At 43.2% G+C, this 21,827-nt stretch overlaps 1 protein-coding gene across 1 annotated transcript in view; it reads left to right on the forward strand.

The window, feature by feature from the left end:
• Positions 1-21,827, forward strand: part of RASA1 (RAS p21 protein activator 1) — a 111,791-nt gene that overhangs the window by 60,799 nt on the left and 29,165 nt on the right. Inside the window, exons 9-15 of the mRNA XM_034774895.1 lie at positions 8,735-8,813; positions 9,714-9,834; positions 12,191-12,347; positions 15,000-15,087; positions 17,911-17,988; positions 20,434-20,591; positions 20,923-20,999. Of these exons, the coding sequence (XP_034630786.1) occupies positions 8,735-8,813; positions 9,714-9,834; positions 12,191-12,347; positions 15,000-15,087; positions 17,911-17,988; positions 20,434-20,591; positions 20,923-20,999 (758 nt within the window). The remainder of the gene's footprint in view (positions 1-8,734; positions 8,814-9,713; positions 9,835-12,190; positions 12,348-14,999; positions 15,088-17,910; positions 17,989-20,433; positions 20,592-20,922; positions 21,000-21,827) is intronic.

Here is a 21,827-nt window from a genome sequence, read left to right on the forward strand (position 1 = left end):
AGTTCCTTCTTGCTGCCAGTGAAGGTAGTTGGAACTTAGTGCTCCAGCTCTACTGCAGCACTGCAAACCTTAGTAGTACAACTCTTCTTAGTAGTCCAAATTTCTAGTTACTTGCCTGGCTCGGGGCATGCCCCATGCCCCAGGCTTCAAGTCGTGTGACTCCTGTTGCAGTTCTATGCCCAGAAGTGATCCACACATCAGTGTCTTCGCTGTCTGGGAGAGACTCACACAAGTGAGCGTTGTAAAATCTGCAGGTCGTTCAAAGAACGAAACGTGAACGAGATATCCATCTCTGGGTCTTACTAATGGAGTTGGCATTGGCCCCGGCACGCCGACCCTATCCGGCGCCGGGCGCATCATCCATACGAGCAAAACCCCATCAACTAGTTGGCACCGCTCCCCCGTTAAGAAGCAAGGGAAGACTTAGCGGCGCTGAGAAAAGGACAGGGGTGAGGCCGCACCTGAGTTGGGCAGCCCAGGATCCCCCTGGGGACCCAGAACTTCGACTCGTGCTGAGCGGAGTAGTCCGGTCCCGTCTGCACGTGCCTCCCCTGTGGCGAGGATACCATCGACGGAGACAGCATAGGCAGCGTGTGATATCCTCGCCCTTCCAGTGCTGAGTGCACCGCCCGAGATGGGCCCTCGCTCCAGAAGGAGGCCGCCGCTGGGAGCTCATCGACCCTCCCCGGTTCGGCATTGCCCCCGCTCTGAGGATGAGGTGCCTACCTGTTCTGCGAGGCCATCTCGTAGCCCGCGTCAGACGCCCATGCCGTTGGCCGACTCACCTGAGAGGGAGTCCCGAGGGTCCTCCGCTACCAAGAGGGGTCGCAGGCACCGAGGCAGGAGGCGTCGACGCTCTTCTTCCTACAGGAGTTATAGAAGCAGGTCTCGACGCCATCGGCATCAACGTTCAGACTCGAGTGATCGCTCCGGCAGGCGTCGTTCACGAAGCACCCCTCGGCCGTCACCGGCACCTAGCCATTATAGCCACGGTCGCCATGGTGAGTCTGGAAGCAGTACCTCTGATGGGTACAGGGTCTTCCTTGTTGAGATCTAAATCTCGAGGCTGGCACCAACGCGGCCATGCACGCTCCCGTCACTTGTTCGGCACCGTGCGCTCGTCGGCCTCAGCACCCAGCCGCCCATCCCTAGGCCGCGTCACCCTGCACGGTCAAGTGGCTCCACTAAGTCCCTAAGTGGGGCACTGGCAAAGGCAATGGTGTCAGTGGGCATCTTGGCCCCAATCGCCGGCAACGGCGAGACCCCGTTTGATGGCTGGGGCATCGCAGGTGCACTCAACATCCCAGCCTCGACACCGGGAGAAGTCAACCGGCACCAAGGCAGCGGTACTGCACCCGGACTCGGACTCAGGGGTTGAACCACTGGTACCGCCCGATGCCCTGGGGGCAGATCTGGTCCCTTCACCGGCACCGGAGGAATCCATTGCGGTGCCACCACCCGCCTTACAGGAAGATTTTAAGGCTCACCAGGAGCTCCTTAGGCGGGTCGCCTCCAATCTCCAGGTCCAGGCTGAAGAGGTGGAGGAGCCATCGGACACATTGTTCAACGTCTTGTCCTCCTCGGCACCGGGCCGTGTGGCCCTACCTCTCCACCAAGGGGTGGCCAATATCTCCACGTCGCTTTGGCAAATCTCGGCGTCCTTGGCGCCTATTTCAAAAAAGGTGGAGAGAAAGTACTTTGTGGCAGCAAAGGGGCACGAATATTTGAACTCTCATCCAGTACCCAACTGTCTGGTGGTGGAGTCAGTAAACCACCGAGAGAGACATGACCAACCCGCGCCCACCCCCAAAGATAAAGGTATCCAGCCAGACGACTGGATACCTTCGGCAGAAAGGTTTATTCATTGGCGAGCTTCCAGCTCAGGGTGGCTAATCATCAAGCCCTCCTGAGCCGCTATGATTTTAACTTGTGGGGGTCCCTGCCAAAGTTCGAACCTCTCCTTCAGGAAAAGGACAAGAGGGAGTTCAGAGCTTTGGTCGATGAGGGGGCGGCAGTGGCAAAAGCGGCCCTCTAAGCAGCTTCGAACGCGGCAGATACAGCTGCCTGTTCTATGGCTTCCGCTGTTGCCATGTGCAGGACGTCGTGGCTCTCGCTGTCAGGGCTGTCCGTGGAGTCCCAGTCCCTCATGCAGGCCTTGCCTTTCGACAGGAAGCCCTGTTTGCGGATCAGACAGACACCCGTCTACACAGGATGAAGGACTCCTGCACCACCCTGCAAACTCTGGGCCTTTATGTTCCACCACCTAAGGACAAACCCAGGCCACAGACCTCGGCTCCTCCAACTAGGGGCAGATACGAGCCCCCACCTAAGAGGCCGAGGAAGCAGAGACGTAGGTCCCAGTGCCAATCCTGCTCGGGCCCCGCGACCTGGGCCCTCCAAGGGCAAAAGTCAGGGGAAGAGATGCTTTTGACTCTTTGCGGGGGGCCACCGGGCCTGTTGCCAGGCGAACCCCCCAGTTAATAAAATTTGTGTACTGCAACCGTTTATCTGCCTTCCGAGTGCAATGGTCCAGTATAACGTCAGACCAGTGGGTCCTCAGCACCATTTCCAGGGGCTACATGTTGCAGTTCGCTTCGCCGCCCCTCCACCACCACCCGCCCCCGGAGATCCCCGAGGACCCAGAGCACGTCCTCCTAGACCAGGAGGTGACGCGCCTCCTCACCCTGGGCACAGTGGAGAAGGTGCCTCGGGAATTCCAGGGCTGGGGTTTTTACTCCCGGTATTTCCTGATTCCAAAGGCAAAAGGCAGGCTCAGGCCCATCCTCGACCTGCGGAGCCTCAACCAGTTTATGGTTCTTTACAAGTTCCGCATGGTTTCTCTGGCCTCTATTATTCCATCCCTAGACCTGGGGGATTGGTTCGCAGCCCTGGACCTCCAGGATGCTTATTTCCACATCCATATTTTCGAAGGTCACAGGTACTTCCTTCGCTTCCTGGACCACTACCAGTTTACGGTTCTCCCTTTGGCCTCTCCATGGCCCCCGGGGTTTTTACCAAATGCATGGCAGTAGTGGCAGCCTACCTCAGGAGGATCGGGCTGCAAATTTTCCCCTACCTGGACGACTGGGTGCTCAAGGGTAAGTCTCGGTCCCAGATGCAGGCACAGATGGAATTCCTGCTGGCCACTTGCGAGAGTCTAGGCCTAGTGGTAAACAAGGACAAGTCCATGTTAGTGCCAGTTCAGCGCATACACTTCATAGGAGCGCATCTAGACTCGGTGGCAGCCACGGCCTCTCTTCCCCCGGACAGGTTCGAGATGCTCAAAAGTCTCATGGCCTCAGTCAAGGCCTTCCCTGTGATGACGGCAAGGGTGTGCCTTCAACTCCTGGGCCACGTGGCCACATGCACCTTGATGGTGTGACATGCCAGGCTGAGAATGAGGTCCCTCCAACTCTGGCTGGCCTCCCAATATTCACAGGCCAGGGACGGCCTGGACAAGGTGGTCACGGTACCTCCTAACGTAGTGGCCGACCTGCAATCGTAGTCCCTCCTGGGCAACATGTTACAAAGGATCCTCTTCCGAGAGACCTCTCCCTCACTAGATCTAGTTTTGGACATCTCGGACCTGGGGTGGGGAGCCCATGCGGGGAGCTTCCAAACCCAGGGCAGATGGTCGACCTCGGAATTGTCCATGCACATAAACGTCAGGGAACTCAGGCCGGTGCACCTGGCGTGCATAGCATTCAGACTTGCACCTATGGGGAAAGATGGTCAGAGTCCTCACGGACAATACGACTGTGATGTATTACATCAATAGGCAAGGGGGCACGCGCTCCTCGGCCTTGTGCCAGGAAGCCCTGGACCTATGGGAATTTTGTATAGCCCAAGACATCTCTCTGAAGGGTTTTCACCTACCCGGCACGCGCAATATGCGAGCCGATCGCCTCAGCAGGGTTTTCTCCCACCAATACGAGTGGTCACTCCACTGGGAGGTCACCCAGCAACTCTTCCGAGAGTGGGGAGCTCCCCAGATAGATCTCTTTGCTACTGCCCAGTTCTGCTCCAGGGCAGGGGCAGAAAGGGGGGCAATCTCGGACGCATTCCTCATACGGTGGTCAGACCAACTTTTCTATGCCTTTCCACCGTTCCCACTGATAGGCAAGGTCCTACAGAAAGTAAAGGCGGACAGGTCGAGGGTCAGCCTCATAGCCCCGGATTGGGCCCACCAGGATTGGTATGGGACCCTCCTGCAATTGTTAGCTGCCATTCCGCCCGGATCTCCTCTCCTAGCAGAAGGGATGCCTTCTCCATCCCAACCTAGCCACGCTTCACTTGACAGCATGGTTGCTCCATGGTTAAACGAGGAGGAGGGAAGGTGTTCGGAGGATGTCAGAAGAATTCTGCTGGAGATCAGAAAACCGTCTACACGACAGACCTACCTGGCCAAATGGTTTAGGTTTTCTAGGTGGGCGACGGAGTGGGGTGACTCCCCGTCATCCGCATCCCTCCAACTTGTTCTAAATTACCTCCTGTCCCTTAGGACCCAAGGTTTAGCTCCGGCCTCTGTCAGGGTACATTTAGCGGCCATTTCAGCCTTTCACCCTCCAGTACAGGGTCACTCGGTGTTTTCCCATGAGATGACCTCCCGCTTTTTAAAGGGACTAGATCGTACTTTTCCATACGCCAAGGACCCAGTCCCGCAATGGGTTCTGAATCTAGTGCTGTCACGCCTCACGGGCCCTCCCTTTGAACCCTTGGCCACGTACTCCTGGTCCCACCTGTCATGGAAAGTAGCATTCTTGGTGGCTATCACCTCAGTCCGTCGGGTCTTGGAGCTTAGGGCCTTGACCTCGGAACCCCCATATACGGTCTTCCATAGGAATAAGGTCCAGCTTTGCCCACACCCTGCGTTTCTCCCCAAGGTGGTCTCCGCCTTCCATATGGAACAGGACATTTTCCTACCGGTACTCTGTCCTAAGCCCCATTCCTCTAACGAGGAATGCCGCCTACACACGCTAGAAGTGTGTAGGGCGCTTGCCTTTTACTTGGACCGTACCAGGCCATTCAGGAAATCCTCGCAACTGTTCGTTGCATCGGCCGAGCGTCTGAGAGGGCAACCAGTCTCCACCCAGCGCCTTTCCCGCTGGATCACCTCGTGCATACGCACATGTTACAACTTAGCGGTTCCCCCGCCACCTATCGTAAAGGCGCATTCTACGAGAGCACAGGCCTCGTCGACCGCCTATGTAGCCCATATCCCTATCTAGGACATATGTAGGGCTGTCACGTGGTCCTCTGTCCACACCTTTTCCTCACACTATGCGATTGTCTCCCAAGCACGGGATGTCGCCGGGTTTGGTAGGGCGGTACTATGTCCTGATAACCTTTAAACTACTACCCACCTCCATCAGATATAGCTTGGAGTCACCTACTGTGGAATACACAGGAGCAATCACTCGAAGAAGAAAGGACAGTTACCTGTTCCGTAACTGGCGTTCTTCGAGATGTGTTGCTCCTGTCTATTCCACATCCCGCCCTCCTTCCCCTCTGTCAGAATTGTCTGGCAAGAAGGAACCGAGGGTGGGGGGAGTGCGCAGCTCCCCTTATAGCGTGATATAGAGGCGCCACGCCAGGGGTCGCAGCGGTGCTCCCCCACTACGGATACTGCTAAGGGAAATACTTCCGGCACTGGTGCACGTGGCGAGCACGCACACCTACTGTGGAATAGACAGGAGCAACACATCTCGAAGAACGCCAGTTACGGAACAGGTAACTGTCCTTTCCCCTGTGGAACCTAAACATGTTTTTACTGTTTTAATGGCCCTCCGTTCAAGTCCCTTGCGGCCTGTCTCAGAAAACTGCATTCCTGATAACTATCATATCTGCGAGAAAGGTATGTGAGTTGCATGCCCTAATGGAGGACTGTGTGTAAGGCAGGTCAGCCAAGGACAAGGTAATGCTGCAACCACACCCAAAGTTTTTAATCCAAGGTGGTCTCTCAGTTTCATCTGAAACAGGCGTTTTACCTGTGTTTTTCCCAAAGCCGCACTCTTCCCCGGAAGAAAAGTGCCTCCATATTCTGGATGTCAGGCGATGTCTAGCCTTTTATCTAGACAGGACTAAATCATTTCGTGCTTCACCTAGCCCGTTCATGTCATATGTGGACTGCATGAAGGGGCAAGCAATCTCTGCACAGACATCCTGTATCAAACAGCGCATGAGAGAGGTTCAGCTACACCTCCTCAGTGGATACAGGCTCACTCTGCAAGAGTGAAAGCAATGTCGATAGCTTCCTCAGTGACATTTCTATACTAGATGTATGCAGGGAGGCAACATGGTTGTCCATAGATACGTTTATGGACCACTATGCTATTCCGCATTTTGCAGAGTGGATGCAGGCCTTGGAAGGGCAGTCCTGCAATCCCTATTTCAGTAGACTCCGAGCCCCACCTCCTGGATGGGGTACTGCTTGTGAGTTACCTAAGTGGAATATACGTCTGCATCTACTTGAAGAAGAAGAAGAAGAAACACTTACTGTAATTGTGGTTCTTTGAGATGTGATGCAGACATGTATTCCACGACCCACCCTCTGTCCCCTCTGCATCAAAGTCTCCTCCTGGGCTTTCAATGAGAAGGAACTGAGGTGGGTTGGGGTGCCGCCGCCTCATATAGCAAATGGAGGTGCCACAGCCTCAAGGCGTGAGTTGCTGTCCCTTTACGGGTACTGCTAGGCAAAAGTTTCCAGCTCTGGTGCGCTGGGCCCACACACACTTTCGTGGAATACATGTCTGCATCACATCTTGAAGAACCATAGTTACAGTAAGTGTCAGTTTCTTTTCACATAACACTTCAGCTTGCAAAATTCTAATGAGAATTTATCAGCCTTAGCACAAAATCTACTTGCCAACTTTTACAACAATGAGAGAAAAAAATATTAGTGGCCTGTCAGTTACTGAATCTGGGTGAGTGGGCGAGTAGAATTTTGCCAAGCTGCTTTATTCATTGTTGCTTTCATGATAAGGGATGCTGATTACTGCAGCTCAACACAGAATAGTGCATAATAATCTTATCATAGTCAGTGAGATGATGGTAAAAGGGGAGGGATAGCTCAGTGGTTTGAGCATTGGCCTGCTAAACCCAGGGTTGTGAGTTCAGTCCTTGAGGGGGCCACTTAGGGATCTGGGGCAAAATCAGTACTTGGTCCTGCTAGTGAAGGCAGGGGGCTGGACTCAATGACCTTTCAAGATCCCTTCCAGTTCTAGGAGATAGGATATCTCTATTAATTTAAATTTAAAATGTCATTTCTGGAGTGCAGAAAATATTTTTGCTATATTTCATCTTAATAAAAAGTGAACAGTGATATTTTTAATAAGTCAGCTGTGACACAGGGACCCCTGCCAGTTTGCACCTAGAGGGCTACAGGGGTTAGTAGTAGTGCCAGAAAGGTCCCTTGAGATGACCTTTAAAATAAAAACGTAATCCATACTAAGCAATTTGGTGGGAAATACCCTTAAGCATCAAGTACACAAAATGCATTCCATTCACTCTTGAAATATCAAACTCACAATACCAAATGAAGACACTTAATGACTCTGAAATAAACAATGCACAAACTAGCGCATGAAACCTTACACATATTCTGTTTAAATTCTTCTACCTAATCCATTCATCTGAGAGCCTTGTGCACAATTTACATTGGCAAGTGTAACTCTGGCCAAAGATTCCATCACATATGCCCTGATGAATGTATTTTCACATACACCTCTACCCCATTATAATGCTGTCCTTGGGAGCCAAAAAATCTTACTGCGTTATAGGGTGAAATTTGCTTTAATCCGCCGGAGCGCACAGCCCCGCCCCCCCTCCCTCCGGAGCGCTGCTTTACCGCGTTGTATCCGAATTCGTGTTATATCGTGTCGCGTTATATTGGAGTAGAGGTGTACTTCCAACTAATAATATTTATTAAAATATGTTTGCTCATGTATTTCGTGTTTAATTATTTAACTGTTTTTATTTTCAGGTTGATATTCTGTATAATAGAGTGTGCTAAGAATCCCTACATATTGTTCGTCATTGCACTCTAACTTAAATCAAGGATATTTCAATAAGAACTATGCATAAATAAGTAAAAGAAAGTCAAAGAAATATGTTGAATTTTAGTTTTCATCTATTGCCACCTCCCAATCCTAGATCCTTCAAAATACAATTTCAACCTGATTCCCTCTGGTAATTAGAATGCAAGCATCCCTGTAGAGGAGTTCTGCTGACGAGTATTTAATTTAACATGATTGCTCAGTGACTTCTAAGTATGAGCTGTGTAATCTGTGTTACAGACCTTTTCTATTTGACATTCCCGCCCCCCTAGAAAGAAATTGCTTTGCACAGTGAAATGTCTCCCCTTCCCCTTCCCTAGTGATGATGAGACTTGGAAAATTATTGTTGATAAAATAACAATTTTGAGCCTGGCTGGGAATGTATTTGCCCTTACTTGATCATTGAGTTTTCTATGTCCTCATCAGCTAGCCTTTTGAGCAACAGTTTTAAACTCTGTAAGATTGTAAGATTAGTTTAGGATTCATATGTTTTTTATTAGCAGAACTCAAATATGTAATTACTGACTCCTGTATTCTGGCTGATACAAGTGAGATCGCCTTTCTTAGCATGTGATTTTATTAGATTTATGTGAGAAATTTAATGTGTGAATTTTATGTTGGAAAAAAGATTTATAGCAAAAAAAAACTTATTCAAAGTTTATAATTTTTTATTTGAACAGTATTGCTGATATCATTGAGCACTACAGAAAAGAACAAATTGTTGAAGGATATTACCTAAAAGACCCTGTCCCAATGCAGGTGAGACATTTAATGCCACATAATATTTCTAAAGAGTGTGGGGTTTTTAGAGTGAAGACAGTACTTGGTCTAACTGATATCAACTAATTTATAATTTAGTTAGAACAGTCTGTTACAAATGGCAGAGACAATAATAATATCAGAGTAAAGATAAAAACTAATATTTTCTCTTAGGTTATGTACTGTCCAATATATTTAACATACTTTCTGGCTTAGCTGTTCTGGCTTTTTTCTCCACTGTCCTAGTCTCACATCTGTTTCATTTACCCTGAATTTAAGTTTCTTTATTTTCTGTGAAATGAGGGTCAGAATAGCCATATTATGAAGCAGATGCATTGTAGAGAAGAACTGTGCAATCTTCCTCACCCAGACCTGTTGAAGCTTTTTAATTTTGACCTGTGCACCTTGTTTTTTCACTGCAAGGCTTCTTTAGATTTCTCCCTGAAGTATCGAGGCACAATGTCCTTAATAAAAGACATGCAGTAGTGAAAAAGTTTTAAAAGGTTATCTAATGTAAACTTTGAGAAAACACTCTCTGTATGGGAAATAACTAAACTGTGTATCCTTTTTTCTATTTCTCTATGCATACATAATGAGACGGGCACACTCCATGTGTGTTCTTTAGCAAGTAGGAGCAGGTCAATTTTTATTTTCCATCTCTCAGAATAAACCACATAAACTATTCCACACTAACCAAGTGTGATGTGATATAAATGTAGGAAAATATACAGAGGGTATGTTATTAGAAATGACATCACGAAAACCGATCAGTCCTTTTATTAAGTAGCATAAGATTACAAGAGATATTTGAAAATAAAGAATATTTCCATTTTCAGCATTATAATCAATCTGATATTTCTGAACTGAAAAATACTGATGGCTATTATTTTTCTTTACCAGCATCAAGAACAAGTGCTTAATGATACAGTGGATGGAAAAGAAATCTATAATACAATTCGTCGAAAAACAAAGGATGCTTTTTATAAAAATATTGTCAAAAAAGGGTATCTTCTGAAAAAAAGTGAGAACATTTTACTTCTAAGTATAAAGCAGATTCCTGAAAATTAAATTACATTCTTATATTTTGATAACTTGTTCAAAATTACTCAAAGAAAGCAGACTGCATGTACAGCATAGGGGTCTCTATACTGGTCAGGCAGGGAATCTGAAAGGAGATTTGGGGGTCACAGTGGATAATCAGCTGAACATGAGCTCTGAGTGCGATGCTGTGGCCAGAAGGGCTATTGTGATCTCTGGATAGATAAATAGGAATATAGAGTTTTTTTCTCAGTTTCTTGTGCATAGTTAGCTAGTTATCTCTCTTCCTGCCTTGTAAATAGTCAATTATTCATTAAAAGTACCCAATAAATAGGTTTTTTTGTTTTTTTGTTTGCTGTTATTGTTTCAAATGTTAGTCAGTCCCGTGCTAGGTACCAGTGATATCCAGACTTTAAGCGCTGTGTGTCATATGGGGTGTCTATTCCTGTTGTGGGGTACGACATCTGAGCCCAGCAGTGCCGCCAAGTGGCGAGAATCCATGGGCGTTCTGCCCAGCCTGTGCTGGCCTGTGGTAAGGGAATCCGAGCCCTCCCTGCTTCACCGGGTTCCAACCCAGTGCCCTATGACTGGCCAGTTGGCTATGCGGCCTAGAGGGCAGACACCACCAATCCTGCTCCCTGGACATTGGTTACTATGTTCTCAGCCCCATCCAAAATCACAAACGGAGTCAGCTTATGAACTCCCGGGGTGGTTCTCACTGACAGTAGTCCAAAGGCTCTTCTTCAATTGCAACTCTCCATTCCTGTTCTTCATGGGGCCTTCGATAGCTCTGCAGCAGGGTCTGGTGATCCTGCAGCCTCTGCAGGAGCTATCAGTGTAGGACTGTTCCCTTGCTCTGTCTGCTCTGACTGAGCTGAACCCTTCCCTTTTGAACTCTGCCTCCATTGCGAGCATGCCCAGCAGGTGCGGCTGCGTGGGACTTGTGAGCCCAGAGCTGCTCTTTAGCCCTTTGTTCCCCTGTGTGGGGCCCCTACATGTGCTGTCCTTTGTGCCTTGGTGAGGGACAAATTAAAGAGGTGCAGCATTTATTTTCTCAAGAAAATAATGCAGCTTTTCAGAGACCTTCGCCATAAACAGCACTTCATGGAGCAAGCTACATAATATAATACCTAGTTTCTGAATGGTTGTAGTGTGTCCAGAGTCCAGTACTTTTTTATTTATCTTTATTTTGTATTTTCAATCAAAGCACTGCATTAAATTGAATTGTTTGCAGGGACAGTGCCTTAGTTTGCAAACTGTTCAGATCTAATTGTATCTTGAAAGACGGGCCTCTTTGTCCATTGACATGTACGGGACTTTATGCAGGCAGCCCTTATGGCTTTGCTGAGTCCTACTGAAGTCTCTTAAACTGCACAGGGGTCAATTTGAACATATCTGATTACATGATTGAGACCAAAAGTGTAGTTTGGATTTACTATTGTGCAAATTTGAGCCCTTTTAGATACAGTCTGTATACAGTAAAAGCTGTGTTATCTGGCACTTTACCAATCGGAAAGCTCTAGAAATTGACATTTCTGCTATCTCCCAATACAAATCTTCAATAGAGTTTCCAGGTGTCCGGTTTTTGACTGGAACACCTGGTCAAAAAGGAACCTGTCGGCTCCGGTCAGCAGTGCTGACCGGGCCATTGAAAGTTTGGTTGGTGTGGGTCCGGCAGGTTCCCTGCCTGGCTCTGCGTGGCTCCCCGGAAGTGACGACATGTCCCTGCTGCTCCTAGGTGGAGGAACGGCCACAGGGGCTCCGTGTGTTGCTCCCACCCTTCCCCGAGCACTGGCTCTGCAGCTCCCATTGGCTGGGAACCGTGGGGGCGGAGTCAGCGCACATAGCTGCCTGGCCGCACCTTCGCCTAGGAGCAGCAGGCACATGTCATCACCGCTTGTGGGGAGCAACCCGCGGTGAGCATGCCTGGATCCGGCACCCCAAAACCCTTCCCACACCAAAACTCCCTTCCAGAGCCCGTGCCTTGCACCCTCTCCCGTGCCCCAGCCCTGAGCCCCCTCCCGCACCCAAACTCCCTCCCTCCATTGGTAAATATAACTCATGTGTAGTTAACCAGAATTTTTGACTAACTGGCACTCCCCATTCCCTCAACATGCAGATAACAGAGCTTTTCCTGTACTAAGATACACTAACTTAATTTGCAAGAAAAGATTGTACTAAATGTTTAAACTGTTTATTGTTCTGTTTTGAAATCTGGCAATTTGAAATTGCCCTCTTCAGTTTTTACCTGTAGTGTTAATTAAGACCTAGGAAAAATTCTGCAAAAGATTACAATATGTTAACAGGACTTTTAACTGCTTTTGTTTGTTTTTCTCCAGGCAAAGGAAAGCGATGGAAGAATTTGTACTTTATTTTAGAGGGGAATGACGCCCAGCTTATTTATTTTGAAAGTGAAAAGCGAGCTACAAAGCCCAAAGGTTTAATAGATCTCAGTGTGTGTTCTGTCTATGGAGTTCATGACAGTCTGTTTGGCAGGTAAGATAGTAGCTTTCAGTTCCCATGTCTGCAGTTGTACACTGTTTAAATATTACAATTTTATAGGTGCATAACTTCATTTATTTCCATATACTTCTCTTTCAACAGGGCAATAAATTAAACATGTTGGAAATGTTAGAACTCTTAAAGTATCAGAAGTTTCTAGTTTGAAGTAATAGGCAGGATAACCACTCAGGCTTTTAGATTAATATATTAACTCAACATTGAGCACACTGTGTGTTCCACCCATCAAAAATAGAGCACACTGCATTCATTAAAATGGTAATTGAATAACGTATGTCATATTATAAAATTTTGGATAGAGACCAAACCTTGTTGAAATTGCAACGAAATGAGCCCTCTTTTGCTTAGATATCAGCTGAAAGTTAAGATGGTTAAAAACTATTCCATTGAGTTTTAATGTTCAAGTAGAAAAGCTCTTCTGATGTTAAACCAATATTAAAGCAGAATGGATAATTGATATAAACCATTTTTGGGAAAGACGATAATCACTAGGAAGAGATCAAAAAGAACAATCAGCTTTGCTTTTGTTTTAACATACCAGGTACATGATGCAGAGAACGCATGCAATATTGAGTCACATACATAGTAAAGGCCCAGTGAACTATTTGTGGCCAAAGTCTGCTACTCACAGGAGGTTGTGGAGATCATAGTGGTGGTCAGTAGTAAAAAGGTTAAGAATTGAGAGTGGAATTTTTAAATTGAATTTGTAAATAGCAAGAAATGATTCTTAGTACCTTTTTTGTTAATCCGTTATTAAAAAAGCTTTTCAAAACCATTCTCTGTTATAACTAGTTGCTTACACCAAATAAGAATAGATACATAACCATAACATAATCCATTAAAATAAGAGTTTTTGCAACCTGAATGTAAAAATTCACTTAAATCAAATGGACTTTTTTTCACATTTTTGAAAAATTGCTAGACGCAAGTCTGCTGAAATTATTGGCATTTCCATGACCAAAAAAAAGAGAGGAGCCTTCTGGAAAACCTCCACATTAATATCCCTAAGTAAGAGAATAGCAGAGACTCAGTGAGAAGATATCTGTTGAAAGAATCGCTGACACTTAGTTCCAGTCCTCCTTAAATAATAAAGCTCTGATGTCTTTGCTCCATCTGGTTGTTAATTCTATTTTTAAGTAATTAGGAAGCATTCAGATAACACTGGGATGAGGGCCATATAAATAGACAGAAGTATTGCATAGTAATAGTGAAAACTTGCTGGCATGTATAGCCCACCTACATTTGTAACTAAACTAGTTGCATAGTTAACTGAAGCTGCCTCCTGAACTGCTGAACACTGCTGCTGGTTGAAATTAAATTGGATAATGCACGGCTGCTGTGTATGGTCTAGACTGTGCCTTACAGCTTGGCTCTGAGTAAGGAACAACACACAACTGAGTCACACCAGGAGGTCATGAAGAAGGGATTCAGACTCAGTCATGATTCCTTCCCTGCTGTTCTCTTGTTCTGGGTGGTAGTGGGATGCAGCTTACTCCTCCTTTACCGAGCCAGCTCCACTGGCTGATGATTGGAGTGCAAGAGGAAACATAGCTTTGTCCCTTCCCTGACCACTTGCTCACCTGGTGAGTATTTGGTGTGTAGCCCCTTCTTTCCTGGAACCCTTGCACTTCAGCCCCAAATGGAGTAGCAGCTACATGACCACACATGAGGTGGGGTAGAGGGCAGATGTATCCTCTTATAGGGTTGTGTAGGGTCAGGATACTATTTTGCCTAAATTATTAAACACATTCTTTAAATAGAAAATAACTTTGCTATCAAAAGTCTATCAGAGAAAAACTGGACCATTGTGACAAAGAAAATAGTGCAAGTATACAAGAATAAAGAAGTTTGTTCAGGTGTATTTAAAGCTGTCAAAAAAGTTGTATGATACTATAATTGAGAATGTGTGAGTAGTCATATACATACATTGTAATGAATTGATGTGCATGTACTATAGCATCAGAGTAAAGGCTGTACATGCAACCTAGCATTTTCTTGCTTAACATAACTTGCTAAGATTTTTGAAAGTGGAAAGAAACTCCATAATGTGGAACTACTTGACTAGACACCAACATTGCACCATATCTCATGCAGCATTAAAATGTTCATAGGGGACAATTCCACATGAGTGAATCTTAGCGTGCTTCTTTTACCTTACAAGATGACATCACCATATTTTGTGCTATATAGAAAAGGCATTCCCGTCTGCATGTGTGCAGTGCAGTATAATCTATCTTTGTCCTAAAGGTTTCTTAAATGTTCTAAAGCATATTAGTTGTACTGCACACAGGTGAAGTACGATTTTTTTTAAAGGCTTAAAACTCAGTGAAATCAAAACATGTTTTCACTTAAATGCTCAAAAAGTATTTTTCTTCTATCTTTGTGAAAATTCAGCTTCCTATCCCCACACACTTCAGTGCTACAGCTGTCCAAAAAAGATGAATATTTTTGAAGAAAAAATGATTGTGTTTTTAATGCTGTTTGTATTCAAACAACTGAACTGTGTTGGCTCAGATTTTCCAAAAATATTTGTATTTTGCCAGAGATCAGCAAGCAAAGCAGTTGGTCAGTAGTCTGAAGATATTACTCTTTGTTACTAAAACTCTTGTTTGTTTGTTTGTTTTAAAGGCCAAACTGTTTTCAGATAGTAGTTCAGCACTTTAGTGAAGAACATTACATCTTTTACTTTGCAGGAGAAACTCCAGAACAAGCACAGGTAAGACGCTTTGGCATATAAAAGAATGCAAATTTTTAAATAAGCTATGAGTGTTTTGATACTTAATGGAATTAAAGTTTGTAGTAGGAAACAAGTATGCTACATATAGACAGTGACCAGTATATAAAGCTTTTTTTAAAGCCCTGTCCATTGTAATAACTTTTCAAACCCATGGGTCAATAGTTTCCCTACAGACTTAGGCCTAGATTCTACATTGAGAATTTTGTGGGCACAGGAGTCCAGCTGCATGGTTCTTATTGCAGGATCACCCCCTCTCTGCCTGGGTTAGCAATTTCATACTCGCGTCCTTTCAGAAAAGCAGCTCCGCTTGGTGGGAAAGGACTTGAGTGCTGGCCCTCTTCGCCCCACCCCAACCCCTCTTGTGTGTCGGTGGCTGGATCTTATGGAGTACTATTATCCCTGTAATGCCAGGTGTGTTTTTTCTCTGGATCCCCAGTGCTGCAGATTGTCTCAGAGATAACAGAAAGAGGTAGTAGCAGTAGGACAGAACCATTGTCTCCTCTCTTGGCCTTTCAGGGATAATGCCTGGGAGCCAGGAATTAATGTGCTAAAGGGAGAGGGAAGAGGTGACAAGTGAGGCTTAGGGAAGGCAAAGGGGATTCTTATCTCAAGTCTCCAAAATATGGGTCTTTCACTCCCTTGTTACCTATCAAAAAGTGAAATCAACCCTGCAACAGAATTAATTACTGCTGCCAGCAGTGATGTACTTTATACAGTTCTTCTGTTTACTTTCTTTAGTTTAATGTGACTCAAAACCTTGTTGTGTGTACTCCTCCTTATAGTGCTGTGGCAGTTAACTTTGTTTTTGTTTGTTGTTGTTCTTGCACCATTTTAAAATATTTTTCTATATTCCATATCCTACAATAATGCTAACAAGTCTAAAAAGGCCAAAAAAAAAAAAAAAAAAAACCCTACCCCTAAATTTTGACAAAGTATGGTGGTACTCCACTACCTCCTTCCCATCCCACTTTATTCAGCTGCAGTGTTTGTAAATTTAACATCTGTAATTTACCCTGGGAAAGAGAGTTTACTTGTAGGACTAAGACATTTAATTTTCCTTTTCAGCAGTTTCCAAAGTTCTCTTATTTATATATGTGGATATGATATAAAATTAAGAATATTAATCTTTAGAAAGATGCTTTATGAATAAAATGAACTCTAGCCACATGCAAATTTCCATTTCCAAGCTTGATCACAATGTCCCACTGCCATGAGGAGTAGAATGTATGTTGTGGCATTGAAGTTGGAGAGGTTCTCCTATGACTGGGAAAGGTCTGAAGGACTGTATTTAATAGATCTAGAAAAGTAAAGGTAAATTATGTCCTCTTTAGCCCCACAGAAATATTGTGTATAATAATTAAGGTACTTCAGCGGCTGTGGTTGGCCCTACTTACAATGAGAAAGTTATTAAATCTTCCTGTGGAGCTGTAGTCTGAAAGTCTTTTGCATTATGGAACGTTTTTACACAAAAAGAAATTGATTAGCAAACTTGTTTACTTGAGACCAGCTGCAGTGTACTTTAAACTGAGTATTATGACAATTACGTCTGCCCATATTATATGTCAATATTTTAAACATATGAAAAATAATTGAAGGGTAAAAAAATTGAACCAACTTTTTTAATGGCAGTATTGTATTGCACTGAGATGTAGTTAACAAATATCTACTTGTGATATCTAATTATGCAGATTGACTGTTAGTCTAAAGGTTCAATCCCTAGCTGCACTGGAACAGAGTTCAGCACAGCTTGAGGAGATGGGACGCAAAGGCCTGCATACTTTTCACTTGCAATCCTTGGACTGTCGGGGAACCAAACTGGTCCCCAGCACAAGTTAGAGCAGTCTGAGGGCTTCTCCAACTCTTGCCCATTGCAGGGTATGTCTACACAGGGATAAAAAGCCCATGGCTAGCCCGGGCTGACGAGGAGCTGAAAAATTGCTGTGTAGATATTTGGGCTCGGGCTGGAATCCAGACTCTGAGACCTTATGAGGGAGGAGTGTCCCAGAGCTTGGGCTCCAGCCCAAGCCCAAATATCTATTCAGCCTGAGCCAGCTGACCCAAGCTAGCCAAGGCACTTACCCCTACGTAGGCCTAGGGAAAAGGGCCATTAAGCTGCTGACGACTGCCCTCTCTAGCACCCCACTCTGACGGAGACCAGGAACACGTGGTTTAGAGCCAGCTATGGTGTCTTTATACCTCCCATAGATATCCCTCTGCAAAGGGAATCCCTGTTTGCCTCTTTAGGGCAATTTTTATGGTTGAGCAGCCAGAGGCAGATGGACAGGAGGCTGTGGATGTCACCTTCACTCTTTTTCTTCAATCAACTTCTTTTTGTCTTTGCAGTATTTACAGCTAGAAATGAGTCTGCAAAACTGAAACACTGGGGGGAGGGTCAGAATTAGAGCACTGTACTTGGCATGTGAGTTTTATTTACTCAGAAGCAACCATGTTTTGCTTCATTCTAAATACTATGTGTAATTTAATACAGTATCATTAGAGTGGAAAATTGGTAAAGGTCACACTATATATCTATTATTAATGCTTGGTATATCTAAAAGAGAAAATCCTCCTGATTTGCAAATGCTTTATGCAGTTTAGATGATGGATATAAACGTAGCTTTCATTCCAAAATAAGCAATTTTGGAATACTACATATAACTTTTAAAATATAATATGTGAAAACAAGAAATTGACTAAATGAAATATTTGAATAGTTAGACATTTTGTCAGACTTATATCTACCATTCTTTGAGAAGAATGATCAGACTTCATTTGGTTTGAAATCTTGTGTGTCTTTTATAGGACTGGATGAAAGCTCTGCAGACATTTTGCAATTTACGAAAAACCAGTCCTGGGACATCTAATAAACGTCTACGTCAGGTAAAGTTGCATAGATATTGTAGTTTTTCTAAAACTATATTGGTCAATCTTAGTGTTTTACTTTGAGTCCTTTGTAAACTGAATTGTGTGTGTGTGTGTGTGTGTACACATGATGCAATATTTTGTTAAACCTGCGGTAATTACGCTTCAAGAATTGGTTTCAGCTTCCATATATGATAGAATAAAACACTTTATGGGCAGGCTTTAGGTTTGTTGCTCAGCGCTAAGGTCTGATCACCAGATAAACTTCGGTAACATTTTCAGAAGTGCATAAGTCCGATTTTTAAAAATGACTTGTAGGTGCTTCTGAAAAGTTTACTCCTTGTGTTTGCCATTTGTTTTTAAATGTTAAATCTAGAATGCAGCCATCTGCCATGTGCTACTAATATTTCTGTTCTCTTGAGCTTTGAGACAAGTACATAATAAGTCATAATAGCATTTTTTTCATCTTAATTCATTTCATTCATTGGGTGAGAGTACTGTCATGGGCAAGAAATTGGCTCAGGGATGGAAAACAAAGACTAGGTATGTTAATTTTCTTGACAACTGAAAGTTGGCAGTCAGGTGCCACAAGGTTCCATGTTAGGGAAGGTGGTGTTGAATGTTATAATTATCTGAGAAAAAAAAGGGGGGGGAGGGGGTGAGCAGTGAGGTGGCAGCATTTTTCAGGCAACACAAAATTAGGTATTCGTTAAGCTCGGAGAAGATTGAGGTACTTTTGCAGGACCTAACTAAGCTAGGTAAATGGACAACATGATAGCAAATAAAATTCAGTGTTGTCAAATGCAAAGTAATGCACATTAGAAGGAATAATTTGAACTACTCGTTGTGAGCTCTAAATTAACTGTAACAATGCCAGAAAAAGGCATGGCCAACATTATTCAGTAGCAACAAAAAAAAGCAATGAAAACATTAGGATGCGTAAGGAATAGACAAAAACCTCCCTAAAAAGAGTATGCTATTTTGTACATAAGTGGTACTTACCTAGAATACTGTGTTTAGTTCTGGTCACCGTATGTCAAAAAAGATAAATAGTATATCAGAAATAATGGGGGGAGAGGAGGGTCCAAGAGTGGTGACAGGAATGTTTAGAGAGAAAAAAACTTCCATATAAAGGATGTGGGACAAAATAAGACTGTTTAGAGAGGAGACAAGTAAGTGGAGGGGGACATGATAAAGGTATACAAAATAATAAAAAGTATAGAAATCATAAATCAGATACTTCCATTTACCATTTCTCTATGCCAGTTAGCATCACTCACAATCCGAGAACATGAAAAGATCGATGAAATTGAAAGACAGTTAATTTAGAACTGAAAAAGAAATACAGTTTACACCACATATAATAATATGTAGAATTCACTGATACAGGATATTGATGAAGTCAAGAGCATAGTAGCATTCATTGAATACTTGTTTCTTGGCTTAAACCATCCTCTGAAATTAAGAAGAAATTTTCCTATGGGCCTGTTGTTGCATAATTGTTAGTTTCCAGGTTTATTGTATCTCCTTCTGCTATTGTTGGAGATGGGATACTGAACACAGATGGATCACAGTCCTGGTCTACTATTGTGTTTGCTATGTTTACTCTATAAATATCTGATCTGATTCCCATTGATACCAATGGGAGTTGGACTGGGCCATAGATTTCAAGTATGAAGCTTAAAACAAAGAGTGCTTAGTAGTACTCTAAATAGTCCTCAATGCAAACTAAGTTCTATGAGAGGAGTTCAAACGTCACATGTTTTAGTAAATTTTTTAATGTCCCATGAGAACACAATTTAAAGATAGTATGACCATCAAATGGTACTATAATTTGAGCATCTGTAGTGCAGATAGAACTGTTTTCCCTTTGGAAAATGGAGAGAGTTTGTGTTTCAAGAAAGAAATTACAAGTTATTGTTTGTATTCTGATGGCAATCAGGATCTTAGATTATAAATCACGTGGAGCAGGGGCCACGGACAGCACCCAGTGCTACTGGGGTCTAAAATCCTGATTCTGTATTTGGATTTGCTAGTGCAAACTCCAGTGCTTATCTGGAATCCTGTTGACTTCAGTAGGACTCTATGCAGGTGTAGCAGTCAGCACAAGCAAGTCTAATGCCTAATAAATATTATGGTCTTAAAGAACAAAAAAATAGATGATGTATTAGGAGAAAAAGAAAAAAAATTCAGTGACCTGAACGGTTGAGTGTGATTCTTTTTTAAATTTATCCGCACTTACTCCTCTAACAAGCTATTGTGCTACTGCCTTTTGACAGTATTTTGCTATTATTCCTGGACTATTTCCTATTCTTTGTTTTTCCTTTATTTAAGTAATTGTCTTGGTTTGATCAACAAATTTTAGTTTGTATCTGGCACTTATATGTTAAAACAAAAGCTTTTTTGAGCTGAAAAAATTCACCCTCTTGTATGTTGAGATTAAATCTTGTATATTTTCTTCAGGTCAGCAGCCTTATTTTACATGTTGAAGAAGCTCATACGCTCCCAGTAAAACACTTCACTAATCCGTATTGTAACATCTACCTGAACAGTGTCCAGGTAGCAAAAACGCATGTCAGGGAAGGGCAGAACCCTGTATGGTCAGAGGAATTTGTCTTTGAGTAAGTTTTGGTCTTTTTGAATTATAATAGCATTTAAAAACTTGATATTTCTTAACACTTTATAGGTAGTGTGTTGATGATGATTCACTAAATTTTGATTTCTAATTAAAAATTGGCTAGATAGTTGCGTATACATAATCTTCTTTCAGCCACACGTTTTTCCTGTTGCATCCTAAATATGTTTGTTTAATGTAATATAACGGCAATTGTATGGCTGCTAAAGTTTTCTCTGGATGGTGGAACTAAAGAATAGAAAATGTATAATTGAGCTTCTTAATTTAAATGCCAAAGGAGTACAATATTAATCAAGATTTTCTAATTTTTTCTCTAGTGATCTTTCACCTGATATCAACAGATTTGAGATAAGCCTTAGTAACAAAACAAAGAAAAGTAAAGATCCAGATATACGTAAGTCTTATTGCTGTAAAAGAGAGATATATATATATTACAGGAATAGAGAACAAAGTTGTTTTCCCTTTGCACAACTTTTATCACTCTTGTCCAGGGTGGTTTGATTTATATTTTGATTTAAATAATCAATTTTAATAATGATTTAAATCAGCAAGCAGGAAACCTCAATTTAAATAATTGATTTTTATCATGTTTTGCATTGGTAGTTTGTATTTTCCTGAAGAAAGATTGATTCTCATTGGTTGTTAGCTATTAAAATATGTTGAATTGCAACTAAATATAATACGCTCTTAGATACTTTTTTTTGCCAACTGGGTAGATATGCCATATGTACACACTCTCTTTTATTTAAGCAGTTTTAAGAATCTGAATAAATGTAAGTTACTTTTACATTTTTTATGATGTTAGAAAATGGTGAAATGTACATTTCTTATTTACTAGATGGTTATCTTTTTATTTGTGATTTGTGTCAAGCTCTAGTGGGATGGAAATTCAGATTTGATTAAAAATTCTCAAAAACGATTTAATTTTTAAAAATTACAACTACCTTAAAAGTGCTGGATACAGAAGAAAAAATGTTTATCATAAAATTTATCATAACATTTTGCATTTAAAAGTGACTTATTAAGCAAAGGAAATATCTGTAGTAAGTGACTTTTGAACTGATTGTGTGGTCACCATGTTCTTCAAGATTTTAGAGCTAGTAGATCTCATCCTCTCACATCTATTCATATGTTGGGAGAGGAAAATAAGCTTTCTTGCTTTTTTCAACTCCAAATTGGTTTACATTCAGCGGAACAAGTTGAATATGAAATGCACAAAAAA

Source organism: Trachemys scripta, chromosome 6, assembly GCF_013100865.1.
Source record: "Trachemys scripta elegans isolate TJP31775 chromosome 6, CAS_Tse_1.0, whole genome shotgun sequence".
Classification (NCBI taxonomy): Eukaryota; Metazoa; Chordata; order Testudines; family Emydidae; genus Trachemys; species Trachemys scripta.